The sequence below is a fragment of the Gouania willdenowi genome, chromosome 12, assembly GCF_900634775.1.
Source record: "Gouania willdenowi chromosome 12, fGouWil2.1, whole genome shotgun sequence".
Classification (NCBI taxonomy): Eukaryota; Metazoa; Chordata; class Actinopteri; order Blenniiformes; family Gobiesocidae; genus Gouania; species Gouania willdenowi.
Genome location: NC_041055.1, coordinates 3253165 through 3273720, shown reverse-complemented (window position 1 = coordinate 3273720; position 20556 = coordinate 3253165). Strand labels below are relative to the sequence as shown.

Genomic DNA, 20556 nt, shown 5'->3' with positions numbered 1-20556 from the left:
CATAAAAATATAATGTCAATGTTAAATTTAAATGTTAAATTTAAACATTGAATTTAGATCTAAATGTTAAATCTAGATATCAATCTAAAACTGCTTAATGTTGAATTTAAATAAACATTAAATCTAAATGTTAAATATTAAATCTAAATGCTAAATCCAAATGTTAAATATTAAATCTAAATTTAAATGTTAAATGTAAATCTTAAATCTAAATCTAAATGTTAAATGTAAATCTTGAATTTTAAATCTAAATCTAAATGCTAAATGTTAAATCTAACTGTTAAATATTAAATCTAAATGTTCAATGTAAATCTTAAAAATGTTGAATCTAAATGTCAAATCTAAATGTTAAATCTAAATGTTAAGTCTAAATATAAGTGTAAATCTTAAATGTTAAATCTAAATCTAAATGGTGAATCTAAATCTAAATGTTAAATCAAAATTTAAATCTAAATGTTAAATGTTAAACCTAAATGTCACGGGTGAAACTAAATATTTAGCTTATATACAAATTCAACAGAAGTACCAAAATTAAAGTAACTAATTTCATAATGTAAAATGAGTTACTTTTAAGTAGTTAAAAGCAACTAGGTCCTTTTACTAGTTACTTAGGTCCTTCAGTCACATTAGCATTGGCAAATAATATAAGTATAAACTATGTTAAATTAATGTTGTTATAATTTCACTTCTGTCCCTCACTGGTCTGGATTAATTCAAATAAAATCAATATTTTTGTAAAATAGAAATAATGGAATAATGGCTGATGCTCACCTTCATCAGGCCTCCTGCTGTGCCTGTGTGCACACTGACCCCCTGGGAAGGAGACGATGACATGAGAGTTCCTACAGTTTGACAGGAGGATGATGATGATGATGATGATGATGATGATGATGATGGTGGTGATATTTTAGTGCTGACTTGCTGCTGTGACTGTGGAACAGTAAGCTGAATATGTCTAAAGTCTGAACATGTAAATATTGGTTTGGGGCGAATCGAGGACTCCTGGCAGGACTTTGTCCCCGACCTGAAAATAGCCTGTTTCATCATCTGTGGCCCTGAAGATAATAAGAGTGAAACATTAATCAGAGCAGGACTCTGGTCTGATATGAACCAACTGATCCATCCCAGAGCTTTAAATAACCTGCTTTAATGGAGACAAACAATAACACCCCCATCATCAATCAATACCATCACTGGGATGATCACATTATATAAGAAACGTCTGCACATTTCTCTCAGGTTTATCTTTGACTTTGACTCTGACAGAAGAAACACTCACACTGAGCTTCAAACCAGGGTTGACCTCAATTACATTTTTCAGTTACAATTACGTTTTCAATTACACTTCAATTACAATTACAGTGACCAGCATATTTTTCAATTACAATTAAATGACGATTATTTTTGTAAATGCTCAGAAAGTCAATTACATTTACGTTCTCAATTACTAAATTTCTATTACAATTCATCACAATTACTGAGCCTGAATGAAATAACCTAATAAAACTTAACCTGCCTCTTGCGTTAGCTTTCTGTTAGCATCTCTAATGCTAACTGGTTCAAAATCAGCTGTAAAATACACTAAAAACAAATATCATCTAATTTATTTCCTATCTATTGATTACCTTGGCAGGCTTCCTAATCAATGAAAATATAGGTTTTAATATTTTTGGCGTGGGCGTCTGAGTCACTGTAATTGAAAATTGGTAATTTAAGACGTAACTGTAACTGAAAATTGTAATTGAACCCAACCCTGGTGGATGCTGAATGCCCGTTAAACAAGAAATATAAAATATCCACATATTATATATATATATATATATATATATATATATATATATATATATATATATATATATATATATATATATTACACATATCTGTGTTAATGTAGAACCAAAAGATCGACAAAAATTTAATTCCATATAAAGAACATTCCTGTTTAATATTCATTAATAAGATTTAAAATGTTGTTGATGTTCTCTGCAGTGTTCATAAATACAAATTGTTATTTAATAAAAGGTTTGTGACGTCTGTTCGTCACATTCTCATACACAGTTCCCTCCAAAAGTATTGGAACAACAAGGTCAAGTCCTTTGTTTTTGTTGTATACTGATGTCATTTGGGTTTCAAATCAAAACATGAATATGAGACAAAAGTTCAGAATTCCAGCTTTTATTTTATGGTATTTACGTCTAGATTTTAAACATTTGAACCCGCCCACTTTTCAAGTGAGCAAAAGTATTGGAACAGACATTATTAAATGAACTTAAAGTGAATAACATTTCATATTTGGTGGCATAACCCTTACAATAACTGCATCAAGCCTGCGACCCACTGACTTCACCAGACTGTTGCATTCTTCATGTGAAATGCTTCTCCAGGCCTTTACTGCAGCTTCTTTCACTTCTGGTTTGTTTCTGGTTGTTTCTACCTTCAGTCTCCTCTTCAGGAGCTAAAATGCTCTATTGGGTTAAGGTCCAATGGTTGACTTTGTCAGTCTAAGACCTTCCACTTTTCCCCCTGATGAAGTCCTTTGTTGTGATGGCAGTGTGTTTTGGGTCATTGAAGTTTTAGTTTTTATTTCCGATGTCAATCGTCTTAAATCATCATAGATGATTTAATTCTCCTTCTTGTACAGTTTATTTATTGGTTTTTAGAAGTTTTAGGTTTATATTATTTCCACTCACTTTATTTTCTTGATGCTGTAATTCCCTCAATGTCCTGTAGGGGGCAGTGATTTTCGCTAATGAGCATAAATACAGAAAATTACCTGTTTTTAGTTTTTTCTTTTTTTTAAAGATGCTGATTTATTCACAGTCATAATATTTATTATTACTTTCTTTATATATACATGAGTTTAGCATAGATTATATTGTCAGTACAAATATAAATGTTGATATCTTTCTCAAATATATTTTATTTCTGGTAAATGTACACCAGAAATATAAATATAGATGTTTCCATTAAGGCAATAAGAAAACATAATCATTGAACTTTCTCTGAATCTTTAGAATTAATTATATATGTAAACAAATATAAATCAATTAAAAAACGCAAATGTGACATTTAAAAGGAACTTGGATGAAGATGTGTCACTATTAATCTATTAATCTATAAGGCTTAACTTTAATTGTTATATATATATATATATATATATATATATATATATATATATATATATATATATATATAACTGAATCTACTGTATTGCAACATAATTGCTTAAATACATGTTTATATTTATGCATTGAAGATAATGTGAGAAATGTTTATTATGTAAGTAAGGTATGTAAATGTACTCTAAACATTGCCAGTGTTATCTATTTAGAATTTATGATACTGTCATAAATACATATATAATCAGTATACAGTAATGTGTGTAACATGGCATTAGTCAAAATAAAGTAATAATGTATTCATTTATTTAAGGCATTTATTCGTAAAATGTTCAAGGATATCCTAAACTCACTGAGTATTTCAGATATATTGTTAAAAAAGTAATGTATTTGTTAATTAAAAAAAAACAAAAAAACACTGTATAATATATATAAATTATATTATATATAATTGATTATAAGGTTGTAATAAATATAGCCTTATCATAAAAACTTTGTTTTTGTATTTTTTTGAAACATTATAATCAATGTCGTTTTTCTATATGCTGGGAATAAGTATTTCTAAAAAATGTCATGAAAAACGCCTTTGTTTTTGTGGCGTTAGTAAAAAAACAAGGTGTTTTGACGTCTCTGCCTTTGTGCGCAGGCGCGGACCTGCGGCCTGCTCGATTGTGACGTCACCGTCTTCTCCGGTAGGACCGGGATGTGACCAGATATTCACCGCTACCAACCCTGGGAGCCAGGCGGTCTGTCCGTTGAACACAGCGGAGTGTAGTGCACCGAGAGGCGGACAACCGAAGCGGACTGAGCCGGTAAGAGGCGACACGTCAGCGCCCCTGCTGTCTGTGGACGACATGGTACCGTCTGTGGTTCTGACGGACAGACCGAGGCCGGTACCGCAGCGTCATTGTCGGTCCTGGACTCGGGAGGGGTGAGGGTGACTCGGTACTGGTTCCGTGGAGGTGCTCAGGGTTCAGACTGCGTTTAAAACATACCTGTTTGCTGGTTCCGGTGTAATTTTACAGACTACAACCAGAACCGTGGGAAAACGGTACCGTTACCCTGGCAACAGATGGTCACGTGAGGGTGAACAACATACCTGTATTAGTTTTGTGTAAACACAGATCTCTTATAGATCTTTACCAACAGAACCGATCATCCATCATTTCTCATTTTTATTACCAATAACCGATGAAAATAATAATAATTTTTCTCTGAATTGTTTTGCAAATTTTTTATTAATTTATTAGGAATAATCAAGTGAGTTTATTGATGCGTGTCAAGCTCAGACAGTGGTCACCTGTACTGTAACTATTTAATTTAAGTACATAAAACTCACCAACATTTCTCCTGAACTTTACAAGGAAGCATCACAGAAGTCTGACTGAGAGACGATTGCTGTAATACTTCAATATTTACTGACGTCTGTATGAATAAATAACACGAGAATGAGTTCCTTATGTTGGATCACACAGGGTTTATTATCAGTGCTGCCTCGAAACATACAGAAAAAAAGACAGGAAATGACTCAAATTACCCCCTGAAACTGAAATGGCCTAATTTTTAATCATGTTATTATTTTATTAGTTTTTTTAAAAAAAGCAAAATCAAGAAAAAATGGTAATGTCAAATCTTGAGGAAAATATGACGTACTATGAGCTGATGTTTTGATGACTTGTCACTTTACTGCTGTTAAACTTCCTGAAATCAAACCAAACATGATGAATAAGGTTAATTTAGTCAAGTATTGTTATTACTTTTATCGTGCAACTTTAGCCACACTGCTGTTTCCCATGAATTGTGTGAAATGCTCCCAAAACATTATTACTTTATTAATGATAAATAATCACCCTCACGTTTTACATGAATCCTGCACAGCCGTGTGATTGGAGATGATGTGTCACCAGGTAAACTGATCACCAGTTCAGCTAATACACCATCAGCTAAACCTGTTTTTGTACCAGATTTTTTTCTATATTGGAACGCAGTCATAACATTCTGAACTAACCTTAAAACGCACTTTAGATGAAGCTCTGAATTAATTTTCAGTCACAGGATTATATGATTGCTCCTTGATTTGTTACAGGTAGCGCCACAACAAAATATTGGGTGGAATTGGACGTATTTGTCACAGTTTTCAGATGTTAAGTCTCTAGTGAAAAACTGTTTGTACATTTAAGGACATCATTGGGTCTCAGAGTGAGGTATCAGGAAAACCTCTGTCATTTATCAGACAAAATGACGTCAAATGAAATGGCCTCAGGCTTCAGAATAAAAGTTATCAGACTAAACTACCTCAGGTCATAAAACACAACATGACGTTGTATTTTGAAGAAACCGGAAGCACACATTACATCACCAATATGTGCTGCTTGAGATACGAGAGTAAAGTTGAAAGCTGTTATTTCCTATTTGTAATTAGACGTTAAGATATATCAACGTTTCATTTAACTATATATTTATTAATCAAACAATACGTTGATATATCTTAATTTTTAAAGAAGAAAAGAAAAGAACGTCTTACGGTCTGAGCTGTTTGGTCTGATGACTTTTAATTTGAATCATGCATTTGTCATTGACGGCATTTGGTTTGGCAAGTGAGACCTTTTCATCTGATGGAGGTTTTGCTGAGTCATGAGTCCGTTTGGTCTGATAAATGACAGAGGTTTTCCTGATACCTGATACCTCACTCTGAGACCTAAGGTTGTCTTATAATGTGTACACCGTATATTGTCACAAAACATGCACGTGAGGCATTTTGTGTCATGTTTCTTCTATGTTGGCCCCGGATTTTAAATAAAGAGAGAGATTTAAAAAAAGGAGCAGGTTACGTTGATTTTTTTTCAGTTTCAGAATGTAAATAGTGTTTTTCTTAGTCCCTAATGACTGGAATAGGGTTGATGATTGTCACGTGTTAGCCTGAGGCTCTGCGGGTGGACTGGTGGTGGTTTTGGACGGTGTGTGACTCCCTTTGTTTGTGCACAGGTGTTCCTGTGCTGCTGCAGGGATGAGCGGAGCGGCTCTGGCGATAGAGATCGTGGTGGTGTTCTTTCTGGCCCTGTTCCTGCTGCACCGCTATGGAGACTTCAAGAAGCAGCAGCGTATGGTGCTGTTCGGCACGCTGCTGGCCTGGTACCTGTGCTTCCTCATCGTCTTCATCCTCCCGCTGGACGTCAGCACGGTCAGTTCCACACACACACACACACACACACACACACACTTGGATGTTGATTTTACAACATCCAAGTAATAAGTCACAGCTTTCAGCTCAACAATCTTTTTTCTAACTCCCTTTGTGGCCATATTTCAAAGATTTGAATGTAATTTGCAGGAAATTTCTGGGATTATTTGTGAGAAATTACAGAATTTTAGAAAAAATATCTCGGACTGGTAATTTATTGCGTTTACATAATTACAGAAAAATGATGCACAAAAAAAAATTCAGATAAAACACTTTTTTTTTGTACTCCATACAGCACGGAACCTTTCTAATTTCCCAGTATACTCATAATGCTGATGCACAGACCACAGCAAAAGAAACAAGAGAACTTGAGAAGACGTTGCTATTGTTCATCTGCATTCATTTTTAGTTAGTTTTTAGTTCTAGCATGCTAAACATGTAGCAACTAGTACCTCAATGCTAAACATGTAGCAGCTAGCACCTCAATGTGAAACATGTAGCAGCTAGCACCTCAATGCTTAACATGTAGCAGCTAGCACCTCAATGCTAAACATGTAGTAGCTAGCACCTCAATGCTAAACATGTAGTAGCTAGCACCTCAATGCTAAACATGTAGCAGCTAGCACCTTAATGCTTAACATGTAGCAGCTACCATCTTAATGCTAAAGTTGTAGCATCTAGCACCTCAATGCTAAACATGTAGCAGCTAGCACCTCAATGCTAAACATGTAGCAGCTACCACCTCAATGCTAAACATGTAGCAGCTAGCACCTCAATGCTAAACATGTAGCAGCTAGCATCTCAATGCTAAACATGTAGCAGTTAGCACCTCAATGCTAAACATGTAGCAGCTAGCACCTGCTTAATTGTCAATAAAATGTCTTAAATCAATGTTTCAGAGGTATTAAATGTTAACACAAGTATGATTTTATGAGTTAGTCTCACATTTCAAAATAAATGGTAACATTCGTTTTTTTGTAAATATTTATAAACAACATAAGAAAATGTAAATTTAAAGGTATTGTGGATGATGTTTAAATTGTGCTCACCGGGTCCTTTCAAAAAATGGATTATCACGTACTGGTGGCGAGTCTGACATAGTGGGAAAAGTGCAAATCTTCTTTTGGTAATTAAGCTTGTATGACCGATGTCCACACCAACTTGTAAACAGAGATGTGCACGAGGAAGACTGGCCTCGTGCACGCTCTCCCACACACATAGGAGTGTTGAGCATTTTTTTCAAAAAGTGGAGAGGGTGTTTCTTTTCTAAACATCGTCCACAATACCTTTAACAAAAATATGCTTGTCCAACAAAGTTTTAAATTTTTGTTGTTTTATAGATTTCTGGCTTTTGTTGTAGTCATCTTGTGTTTCTGGAGTCATTTTGATTAAATTATTCTGTGTTTTTGTGTTTTTTACTGTCATTTTGCGTATTTTTGTGTGTTTACTTTGGGGCCGCCAGTTGCACGTCTGTACTAGACACTGGAAAGAAATGACCCTAATCCTATGTTATTGATGTGGCGTGTTTTTTTTCTTAAATATGCTTTAAATGCTTTTAAATGGCAATAAAAAATCTTGAATTTAATTTCACTAAAGCTGTAGGAACCTTGTGCTAAACATGTAGCAGCTAGCACCTCAATGCTAACATGTAGCAGCTAGCAGGGACAATGGTCCTAGTGGGACCAGACAGTGTCTCCAATCCACACTGCACAAGATGACAGTGTTCAGAGCCAAAATGAATGAGTCCATGAGTCATTGTCCATGACAAATGTACAAAGTAATATGGTTATATATACATCATGAATGTATAGGTTGTGGTTTTCAGGGCTGGTTTGAATGTTGGAGCAGGAAAGAGAAAACTGCTGCTGATGAGTTGGAGTTCAGTGAGAGCAGAAAACCAGTCTGACCAGTTTAAGGTTTGTTCAGTGGGAAAACACATGTTTATTACATCACTTCATGTCCTTTCAGACCATCTACAAGCAGTGCACGTTGGACCACAAGCCCCGCCTCCCCACAGCCAGCCCATTGCCATCGAATCACACGATGCCCAACATGTCCATCACACCCACTAAAAGGTGTGTCCTATAAAGCAGAGGTTCTCAGCCTTGGGGTCAGGACCCCATCTTGAGTTGCGAGACACTGGGAGGGTGTCCCAAGATGCCTTCAAGAAACTAAGAATATTTTTTTGAACATTTTGAGTCAATTTTTGCTTATTTTTACCCTTTTTCTGCAACTACACCAAACTTGCCATATTTTAACCTATTTTCGTCACTTTTTCTTGCCATATTTTTGCTCCTTTTAATGCATTTTTGCTACATTACTCCCATTTCTGCCACTTCTTCGTGAAATTTTAATGCCTTTTCTGCAATTTTTTTCTAATTTCAAGACATTTTCAGCACTTGTGAACCCTTTCCACCACTCTTCCACCTAATGTTGCATATGTTGACCCATTATTGTCACTTTTAACCTTTTTTCATCATAATTCATGCTTATTTTTGCCAATTTAACCACATTCGCGATTATTTGCCAGTTTAAACTAATTGTTTTGAGGGGTCGGGGGTGAAAAGGTTGAGAACCACTGCATTAAAGCAAAGGCTCTCACATTATCCACAGATACCATAAGGTCTGATGAATGAAATGAGGGCCATCTTTGTTCCTCTGATGGCCCTTGTCTGTCCTGCAGACCATATGTTGATCTTTATACTGTCTGTGTGTCTCAGCGCTCCCACACCGTGCTACAAGCCGTGGAGTTACATTCCTGACGGCATCATGCCCGTCTTCTGGAGGGTGGTGTATTGGACATCACAGTGTCTCACCTGGTTAGTGACCATGCAGCCTGTGGCCTGAGGGGGTGGGGCCTGTTCAAGTCATTCAGGTGTGTGTGCGTGTGTGTTCAGGCTGCTGCTGCCCTTCATGCAGTCATACGCTCGCTCTGGAGGATTTTCCATCTCTGGAAAGATCAAGACTGCTCTGATTGAGAACGCGATCTACTATGGGACGTACCTGCTGATCTTTGGCTCACTGCTCATCTATGTAGCCGTCCATCCTAAGCTCCGCCTCTCCTGGTCAGCACTGATCCTAATCAATAACATACAGTAGCTATGTATAGCAGTTATATGATGAACTGGGTGTTTCCTCAGGTACGAGCTGCAGACGATCGGCATTACGGCCGCCAACACGTGGGGTTTGTTCCTGCTGGTGCTGCTACTGGGATACGGACTGGTGGAGATCCCTCGTTCTTACTGGAACGCCTCCAGACACGGACACCTGCTCATAAAGACCTACTTCAAGGCTTCCAAACTGATGACGGAGAAGGTGGACGCTGAGGAGAACCTGGAGGACGTGATGGAGGTCAGACCATTTATACTCTTATTTTACTGCTTACACGTTAGAAATCATTCATTTTACATATACACTAATAACGTCACAGCGTAACATGTCACTACATAACATACAGTGGGGGCAAAAAAGTATTTAGTCAGCCACCAATTGTGCAAGTTCTTCATCTTATAAAGATGAGAGAAGCCTGTCATTTTCATCATAGGTAATCCAGAAAATCACATTGTAGGATTTTTAATGAATTTATTTGCAAATTATGGTGGAAAATAAGTATTTGGTCAATAACAAAAGTTCATCTCAATACTTTGTAATGTACCCTTTGTTGACAATGACAGAGGTCAAGCATTTTCTGTAAGTCTTCATAAGGTTTTCACAGGCTGTTGCTGGTATTTTGGCCCATTCCTCCATGCAGATCTCCTCTAGACCAGTGATGTTTTGGGGCTGTCGCTGGGCAACACGGACTTTCAACTCCCTCCAAAGATTTTCTATGGGGTTGAGATCTGGAGACAGGCTAGGCCACTGCAGGACCTTGAAATCCTTCTTACGAAGTCACTCCTTCATTGCCCGTGCGGTGTGTTCGGGATCATTGTCGTGCTGAAAGACCCAGCCACGTTTCATCTTCAATGCATTTGCTGATGGAAGGGGGTTTTCACTCAAAATCTCACGATACATGGCCCCATTCATTCTTTCCTTTACACGGATCAGTCGTCCTGGTCCATTTGCAGAGAAACAGCCCCAAAGCATGATGTTACCATCTTCATGCTTTACAGTAGGTATGGTGTTCTTTCTCCTCCAAACACGACGAGTTGAGTTTTTACCAAAAAGTTCTGTTTTGGTTTCATCTGACCTTATGACATTCGCCCAATCCTGTTCTAGATCATCCAGATGCTCTCTAGCAAACTTCACATGGGCCTGGACATGTACTGTCTTAAGCAGGGGGACACATCTAGCACTGCAGGATTTGAGTCCAGGCGGTGTAGTGTGTTACTGATGGTAGCCTTTGTTACTTTGGTCCCAGCTCTCTGCAGGTCATTCACTAGGTCCCCCGTGTGGTTCTGGGATTTTTGCTCATCGTTCTTGTGATCATTTTGACCCAATGGGGTGAGATCTTGCGTGGAGCCCCAGATGGAGGGAGATTTTCAGTGGTCTTGTATGTCTTCCATTTTCTAATAATTGTTCGCTCAGTTGATTTCTTCACACCAAGCTGCTTACCTATTGCAAGTTCAATCTTCTCAGCCTGGTGCAGGTTTACAATTTAGTTTTTGGTGTCCTTTGACAGCTCTTTGGTCTTGGTCATAGTGGAGTTTGGAGTGTGACTGTTTGAGGTTGTGGACAGGTGTCTTTTATACTGATAACCAGTTCAAACAGGTGCCATTAATACAGGTAACGAGTGGAGGACAGAAGAGCCTCTTAAAGAAGAAGTTACTAGTCTGTGAGAGCCAGAATTCTTGCTTGTTTGTAGGTGACCAAATACTTATTTTAGCAATGGATTTACCAATTAATTCATAAAAAATCCTACAATGTAATTTTCTGATTTTTTTTTTCTCATTTAGTCTCTCATAGTTGAGATTTACCTATGATGAAAATTACAGGCCTCTCATCTCTTTCAGTGGGAGAACTTGCACAATTGGTGGCTGACTAAATACTTTTTTGCCCCACTGTAACATGTCACCAAATAACATGTAAAAAAAATCGTGTGCAACATAACATGTCACTGCATCACTTGTCAAAAAATAACATGTGCAACATCTCTCTATACAAGCAAGAAAGGCGTGTGATGATAAGCTCCCCTGCACTAAGATATGTTAAATGCTAACTAAATAGTTTTATTTGTATGAATTGATGTCTTTTATCAGATTTTACCCAAACCACCGCTGCAGCCAAAGTCTCACTCTGAACTGAGTTCAAAACTTGAGAATAATTGCTATTATACTACAAGTACTACTGTTATAATGTACAGGGAAAGATTATGAACGCTGATATTTTTGCAACGTGTTTATAACCTAATGCGCACCTTATGTAAATAAGGAAAAGCAAAACAAAAGCATGTGGGGAAGCGCGTGAGGCTGTTACATTGCACGCACTATTGGCGCCACAGGCAGAATATAAGAAGAACCTGCTGAGGGGTGCCTTCGGTGTAAAACCCACCTGTTTTCGGTGTCTCTTCTCTATGGTAGTATGTTGGATGTACATTACATGTTTGTGTGTCATTCATTTTCCCACTGTGTTATCTGAGTTTTTCCTTGCCAAAGGAGGGTCTAAGAACAGGGGATGCTGTGGGACATTTATTATCCATTTGTTCAAGTCCAGCGAACATTGGTGCAAACTTTTTTTTGCCAATTTATTATGTGCATTGTCTCATACAATTAAACCAGAGAAATTGCACATGCTATTTTACTTTGCACCCACAAATAAACCCCTTTATAACACTACAGAGTATGTACACCTCTTTGTACATCCAACCTTCAAACACTCATTTGGCCATAATTGCTAACTCAACTTAAGCTCCCACTATATGAATACATACTTCCAATGGGCACTGTACTAGCAACATGTAACAAAACAACATCTCTACTATAAATCAGCTCACCCACAGGTGATCTGAATAGTATTGTTTTCTGTTGTTCAGGAGGTCAGGAAGGTCAGCGAGTGCATCAAGTACAACCATCCAACACGGAAATTTGTGGACACCATCCTGAGAAAGGTGAGTGGGCGGAGCCAGCTCCCAGGTGTCAGCCAATGGGTGGTCTGATGAGTCTGTCCCTCAGTGTCCATTGGACTACCAGGAGAAGATGGGCCGGAACATGGACGACTACGAGGACTACGATGACAAACAGAGCACCTACCCTACAGAGAAGAGCCTGGTGAAGCTACACAAACAGGTAACACAGCAATACACAACACTACACAAACAGAGGGGTATTCAATAAAGTAGGTTATGTTCAAACTCTGAGTATGTTCGGGCTCAAATGAGCGAAACTCTGAGTATCTCATTCCTAAACCCGAGATATGTTTTTCTCTGAGTATGTCACCATGGTCACATTGCCCGTGAACTCAACCCGGTCGCTGGCAGGTTTTATTAAAGAAACCCTGGGTTTCTACCTGGATCCGCCCACCTGAACACCATTTCTCAAGGAACTCTTTTTTTTTTTTACTTTAACTTAACACTTTTCTCTGACACACATTAGTCAACATCACACACCACAGACGTGCTCACATCATCCCTAATGTTGTGCTGCTTTACGTTTTTTTTGTTTATTTTACAAACTGTAGTTTTCTTTCTAACATTGTGGATGCAGAGCATTTAGTGAAAGTCACTGAGAGGTTGATCTCCATTAAAACATCTACTGACGTCTGTAGTAAAGTTCCCTGGATACAAACCTGTGGATAATATAAAGGGGAGATGACAATTTAAATGAATCCACTTTTAAGGCTTGATTGTTGTTTTATACTGTAATACAGTTTGATCAATAGACCACGTAACTCTGAATTTATGGTGACGCAGTGATTTATGACACCGCTCTAGGAAGAATAGGGTCGCGGGTTTGCGGCCCACTTTAATGTTTTATTTATGACACATTTTTTGGACGTTGAGACGACTCTGGCGACAATATTGCAATAACAATCAATATAAATGATTCAATGTCTTTATATCCAGTGTAACAGGAGGGCTCTCTATGCAGCCATCCTAAGCTGCTGCCACGTCTCTATAGACACATTTCATTCATATTATTCCCCGCTCGTCATGTCACTGAAGCAATAAAGTGATGAAGCAGCCAAAAAACGCGACTAATCACGGGTGATTTAAGCCACTTTAGTCACTGAACCTTTAGAACAGGCTCATATTCCTTAAACACCGACTTATTTCACCATCAGGGTGAATAAATCACTCTCTTCCGGGTGGTTACCATGGTAGTACGTGTAACCGTCGATCTATTGATGATGGCTTTTTATCGCGCGTGTGCACGTAAGTAACCCAAGGTTTACATACTCAGGATTGATTGACCCACTTCACACCAGCTGTAATGGAATCCGATACCCAGAGTTTCCCATCGCTGGGTTTGTTGACCCAGAGTTTATGGATAAACTCAGAATTTGTTAAACCTCCTTTATGGTGACACAGTACTACACAACAATACACAACAATACATAAACATGTGACACAACACTATAGAAAACGTGTGTGTGTGTGTGTGTGTGGAGGTGATCTACGCGGTGCAGAGACACAACAGGACCCGGGTCCAGTGGCAGATCCTCCTCCAGCAGGCAGTCCACTTGGAGGACGTTTCTAAGAATGAAATCAGTTCTTCTCACTCGTTCGTTCACAGTTTCCCTCCCTCAGAGCCCAGAGGCTGGTTCAGCAGATACGTCTACACACCCACAGTAGGTGGGTATGCCAACAGGACTAACTCTAGTTCAGACTCACTATAAAGGCTGTGTACCGTGACCCGTGCTTCTCTCTCTGTTTAGAATGGTACTGGGAGTGCCAGCTGAAGCGTTGGTGCTATCGGCTGCTGTCGGTGCTTCTGGCTCTGTTCAGCGTGGCCGTGGTTTGGTCTGAGTGCACCTTCTTCAGCACCAGACCCGTCCTCTCACTGTTTGCTGTCTTCATCCAGTTAGCAGAGCGGGAGTACAACTACCTCTACATCGAGGTGAGACAACTAAACCAAAACTACTATTACACATGATCACATGACCGTCTGGGAAAGAGCAGTTTACAGCAGACATAGGCAACTAGCGGTTCGGGGGCCACATGCAGGGCCCCTCGGTCTAATTTGTTTGGGCCCCAAAACAAAATTGTAATTCATAAAGTTGGAAATTATATGAAGCCCAACATAGTACACAAAACGACAGCAAAATGCACAAAATGTCAACAAACGTACACAAAGTAACATAAAAATATGTTTTAAAAAGTTTTTAGAAATGATTCATAAAGCACACCAAATTACTGCAAAAACAACAACAATAAAATTACACAAAATGACAGAAAAAGACAAAATTAATAACAATAACACAAAAAATAAGACAAAGACAATAACTTGAAAAACACACAAAAAGATGTCTTATTGACAAGAAAATAGATGAAATGAATTAAAGAAAACACGAAATGTCTAAAAACTCAAAAATACCAAGGAAATCACACAAAAGGACAAAGACAAAACCATTTGTTCTTTCCTGTTTTAATGCTCTGATTGGTCATTCTTCTAAATACTGACATGAATGTTGATAATGTGGCCCTCAGATAAAACGATCACATTTTTATGGCCCCTGCTGTGATGGATCTTGTCCATCTCTTGTTTACAGACTAGCCTGAGTTATGATAATAGTGTGTTTGTCTGGTGATGTCACGCTGTCACATTATGTGTACTTCCTGTGCCCTCCTGCAGGTGGCGTGCTTCATCACCATCTTCTTCCTGTGCACGTGTGTTTATTCCACCGTGTTCCGTATCCGCGTCTTTAACTTCTACTACCTGGCCTCACACCACCAGACTGACGCCTACAGCCTGCAGTTCAGCGGCATGTGAGTCACATGACACGGTCTGAGTGAGAGGTTACATGGTTTGTTCTTTGACCTTTGACCTTTGACCTTTGACCTGCAGGCTGTTCTGCCGACTCACACCCCCCCTCTGTCTAAACTTCCTTGGTTTGATTCACATGGACTCAGCGATATCACATCAGGACAAACAACAGACGGCCTATACATCAGTGAGAGACACACACACACACACACAGATCATTGAGATACACATACATCAGTGACACACACACACACACACACACAGATCATTGAGATACACATACATCAGTGACACACACACACACACAGACACATGCACACACATTAGTGAGATACACACACACACACACACATATGCATACATCAGTGACACACACACACACTGAGCTGTGGTTGCTATGGTTACAGATCATGGGTTCAATGCGTGTGCTCTCCTTCATCGCCAACGGTTTCTACATCTATTATCCAATTCTCATCGTCATCCTCTGCATCGCCACCTACTTCAGGTTAGCCCCGCCCACAAATCAAATCACATGTTTACGTCATAAACAACATAAACAACAACATGTGCTGACTAGTCAGCACTAGTTAAAGGTTGATCAATCTTCAGCACTGTCTTTCCTGCTGGTAATTGTTAGTTAGAACTGGTAATGGCTAGTTTGAACTGGTAATGGCTAGTTTGAACTGGTAATGGTTAGTTAGAACTGGTAATGGCTAGTTTGACCTAGTAATGGTTAGTTAGAACTGGTAATGGCTAGTTAGAACTGGTAATTGTTAGTTAGAACTGGTAATGGCTGGTTAGAACTGGTAATTGTTAGTTAGAACTGGTAATGGCTAGTTTGAACTGGTAATGGCTAGTTTGAACTGGTAATGGTTAGTTAGAACTGGTAATTGTTAGTTAGAACTGGTATGGGTAAGTTAGAACTGGTAATGGCTAGTTTGAACTGGTAATTGTTAGTTAGAAATGGTAATTGTTAGTTAGAACTGGTAATGGTTAGTTAGAACTAAAGTAGTTGGTAACCAGTGTGTGAACCTCTGCTCTCAGTCTAGGAACTCGCTGTCTGAACCTTTTAGGCTTCCAGCAGTTCATGGACGACAGTGAAATGACCTCTGACCTGATCGATGAGGGGAAAGAACTGATCCGACGAGGTAAGATTCACACATACACACACACACACACACACACACAACCACACACACACACACAAACGTGAATTCAATTGTGTGTTTCTCCATCAACAGAAAAACGGAAGCGACAGAGGATTGAAGACGGCGAGAACAGACGCAGAGTGAGTCTCAGCAGGAAAGATACGCCTTAGACCACATGTGTCAAACTCATGGCCCAGGGGCCAAATCCGGCCCTTTGTAGAATCTATTTCGGCCCGCAGGAGAAAGTAAAAATCAGAGAGAAAACATGAATCATTTTATAAATGAAACTGAACGATAATTTGCAGGGGCTGACAGTTTCATGCAATCATCACATCACATGATTGCAATCATTTTTAATGATATCAGTTGAAAAATCTCAAAATTCTTACAAGATCCTTCAGTTTTACTCAAATTATTACATAATATTTTCCTGAATTAAATAGTAATTTGTCTCAAAATCTAGGAAATTTAAAATGAAGATCCTGTTGGGACTGATATTTATCACTTACTGCTTGGATATTGTCGGTTTCTTACACATTTAGTATTTTATGTATACGTAGAAGTGCAAACTAGGGCACAATAATGTTGAAATGACTCGTTTTCTTGCATAAATAAAATCTGTGGCCCACTTGAGATCAAACTGCTCCTTATTTGGCCCCTGAATTAAAATGAGTTTGACACCCCTGCCTTAGACTAAAGTCACACAGTGTGTCGAGATCTACATGTATATATCTATATTTATTCAGCTGTAGAACTTATGTAACTTACTACTGGACCCAGTGTGGTTTAAAACGAGAAATTATCTTTTGTTTTTAAAAAAAGTAACTAAACACTGCCATCTAGTGTTAGACGTGTGATAGGACAGCATGATGTTAAAAATGCACCGCCTTCAAAATAAAAGTACTGCATTTTAGCTCGTTTTAAAGACCAGATCAGACTTTTTAAAAGCTGGAAAATTGTCGTGCAGTTTGACAGCTTGTTAGTTGTTTATGAGAAGTAAATAAATAAGGTTTTTACAACAGTTTCTACAGCTAGCATCAGGTTGTTCTGGGCTCAGTTTGTCTAACTTCGATGGGTTTTCTCAGGAGTGGAAGGAGCGATACGGGAACCCCAGAGAGGAGCACGCTGCCAGGAACAGGAACAGCCACGAGATGAAGGAGACCAGCTACTCAGACTCTGTGACGTCGAGCAGCAGCAGACGTGAGTGTCAGAGTTTCAAAGCAGAGAAAGTCTGTAGAGCATCTTTAATTCTCCTCTCCTGCTCCACAGAGGCTAAGTACAGTCGCTCCGCGGGCCGATCAGAGCGAGACTGTGTGGAGCTGTTACAGGACGCTGAACCTTTGGACTTTAACGCTGAGACGCTGACAGACGAGCCTCTGGACTCTGAGTCCAGCAGGTAAACCTCACTCATCTACTACTAACTGCTTCCTGTTCGGCATCACAGCTTGGTTTTACCAATCTCTGTTGCTATAGTAACAGCTTCTGTCACCACTGAGGCTGATGCTACTTACTGATACTGCAGTAAAGGTCTATGACAGTGGTTCCCAACCTTTTTATTGTCGTGACCCCATTTTCATGTTTGTTATACTGTGTTACAAACACACAGATGCACCAGCTCAGATATTTTTATACTGAATTTTTAGAGAAATACAATTGTTTGAGATTGTGTGTAGTGTTTTAATTTGAAAAAGAATGATAATTATTTAAGCTCTTCTTCCTCTTGCCTGCGCTGTATGTATATTTCTGTGATATTTTGTACTGTTTTTTAACTGTGCAAAATAGATACAAATAAAAAAAAAAATCAAATCTGGTAAAACAAACACTAAAAAATATAATTTTAATGAGTTATTTATTTTATTATTACTAGACATTTCAGGCGACCCCATTTTGATTTTATTTTCAGACGACCCCACATGGGGTGACGACCCCAAGGTTGAGAAGCCGTACTCTAAGGACACTGCTGCAATTCAAAAATAAATCTTTTTTTTTTTTCATTAAAAATTCTAATTTTTATATTTTATTATTACTAATCATTTGAGGTGACAACATTTTATTTCCAGGTGACCGCACATGGGGTCACGACTTTGTTGCCCTAGTAACAGATGTTACCATGGTGACTGATTCTACTTAGTTTATCTATTGTTATCATGCTCACAGCCTAATTATCGTGACTGAATGCTGTAGTAACAGCCTTTGTTACGTCAGTACTTGTTGCTGTTGTCATAGTAACAGCTTTGTTTATTTCAGTAAAAGTTTTTGTTGCCATAGTAACAGTCTCTGTTGGCATGACGGCTGTTTCTACATACTGTTGCCATGTTAATAGCCTCTGTTACTGAGGTGACTGATGCTGTTGCCATGGAAACTGCTTCTTTAGGCCTTGACTCTGGCTCACAGAGTGTTTCAGTGCATGGGCGGAGCTTAGAGGTCTGCTGACTGTTTATCTGTCCTCTGATTGGTTGAATCACTGCTCTGTTGTGTTTTGTGATGTCAGACACGTGGGAGGTCGTTATCTGTCCATGTCGTCGTCTCGGAGCCGCATCTTTGACGACGTCTGACGAAGAGGAGGGTGGAGCTCACAGGCTTCTGCTTCATCTCCACACGTTCACAGACACTGAAGGTCATGGTCCTGCTTCATGAAGGTCACAGAGTTTATTATTTAATGTTAACATGGTTATTTATTTCAAGAACATTCACGTGTCTGCACTTAAATCCGGTCCAAACCTGCTTTCGCCCAATTATGTGTGAGGATGGATCAATGTTAGAAGAACAGGAGAAGATTTTAAACCTCCTCACCTGTTCCTCACCTGTTCCTCACCTGTTCCTGACGTGTTCCTCACGTGTTCCTGACGTGTTCCTCACCTGTTCCTCACCTGTTCCTGACGTGTTCCTCACCTGTTCCTCACCTGTTCCGGACTCCTCAGGGCGACCCATCTCAAACTGCTGCTTGTTTCCTTGGACCTCCTGCAGAAGAAGAAACGTTTAAAGGATCACGTCTGAGTTTTCCTTCATCTCAAACCGATTCCTAATGTGACAGTTTGCTCTCTAACACACGTTCGAGCACAGTCAAACTCACTTCAGACCTTTATTTTACACCCAATGTTTAAATTTCTTCTCTGACATCAACTAATCGAGTCTTAATGGAATAATTTATATTCATATTTAAAGATTAATTTTACGTTTTAGATTTTAGCTCCTTTAAATCTCAGATTAAAAGTATGGATGGTTCCTCTGAGGTCAACTACACACACACACACACACACACACGCACGCACGCACGCGCACACACACACACACACACACACGTCAGTGAGACACACACACACATCAGTGGTTCCTCTGAGATCAACTAAAGCTGAATGTAGCAGATGTTCAACATTTATATGAAATCCACTTTTTTAAATGCTGATTAAAACATCTGCATTAAATTAGCATCAAAACATCCTGACCTGAGGAGAAACTCAGTAAATAATTAGTTTTCTCTGTTCTTTAAAGTATTTAGAGCTGATCTTAGTGGAATAAGATCAGATGCCTTAACAAACCTCAAACCTGTTGAGTAACAAAGCCAGAAAGAAAAATAAGCATTCATATTTGAATAAACTCAAACCCTCTGCAAACTGTTTCAATACTTAACTTAAGAGGAACCAAGGACCCTCACACTGACTGTAGGTCTCACAGTCACACCACAGGACGATAATATCGTGGTCTACTGCTGTTTGAAGGACATTTTACAGTTTTTTCTGTTAAAAACTTTGAAGAAACAACAACTGAGGACGAAACGTGAGGAACTGCTTAGATAGTGATTGTAGAAGATGAGTTTTTACAGATAAAAAAAAAAGGAAATGTTTAAAGGTAAACATTAGAAATCAATGATGTTTGGATGGAATGAAGTTGTAAGAACACAGAGCCATCCTCTGAAGGTGTGTGTATATATGTATGATATATTTTGTATATGAGCCCATCAGAGATGTAGATGTTTGTGTTGTTGATGCTCCCACTGTCCATCGCTCTGATGTTTCTCCCTCAATAAAAACTCCTTCACGTGTCACAGCTCGATGCTAATAATAATAATAATAATAATAGTAAATCATGTAGCAGTTGATGAAGGGACAAAGACATCAAAGAAACAATTCAATAAAACATCTGGAAATTCATTAAATTCATACCCATTCATTGTCTTTTTTAGACATGAGTGAAATCTTTAATTATTCAAATGCTTGTTTTAATTATACTTATTTGTAGTTTAGTTTTAA

At 38.6% G+C, this 20556-nt stretch overlaps 1 protein-coding gene across 1 annotated transcript; it reads left to right on the top strand.

Annotated features, from left to right (window-relative positions):
* Window positions 1-3777: 3777 nt before the first annotated feature.
* Window positions 3778-20351, top strand: lmbrd2b (LMBR1 domain containing 2b). The gene is made up of 18 exons (XM_028463245.1): window positions 3778-3931; window positions 6105-6300; window positions 8269-8375; window positions 9021-9119; window positions 9198-9365; window positions 9441-9651; window positions 12269-12343; window positions 12408-12521; window positions 13843-14026; window positions 14110-14291; window positions 15027-15160; window positions 15240-15345; window positions 15566-15663; window positions 16203-16306; window positions 16400-16446; window positions 17392-17506; window positions 17576-17702; window positions 18798-20351. The coding sequence occupies exons 2-18, from the start codon at window positions 6127-6129 to the stop codon at window positions 18859-18861; spliced, it is 2109 nt and encodes a 702-aa protein (XP_028319046.1). The 5' UTR covers window positions 3778-3931; window positions 6105-6126; the 3' UTR covers window positions 18862-20351.
* Window positions 20352-20556: the final 205 nt, after the last annotated feature.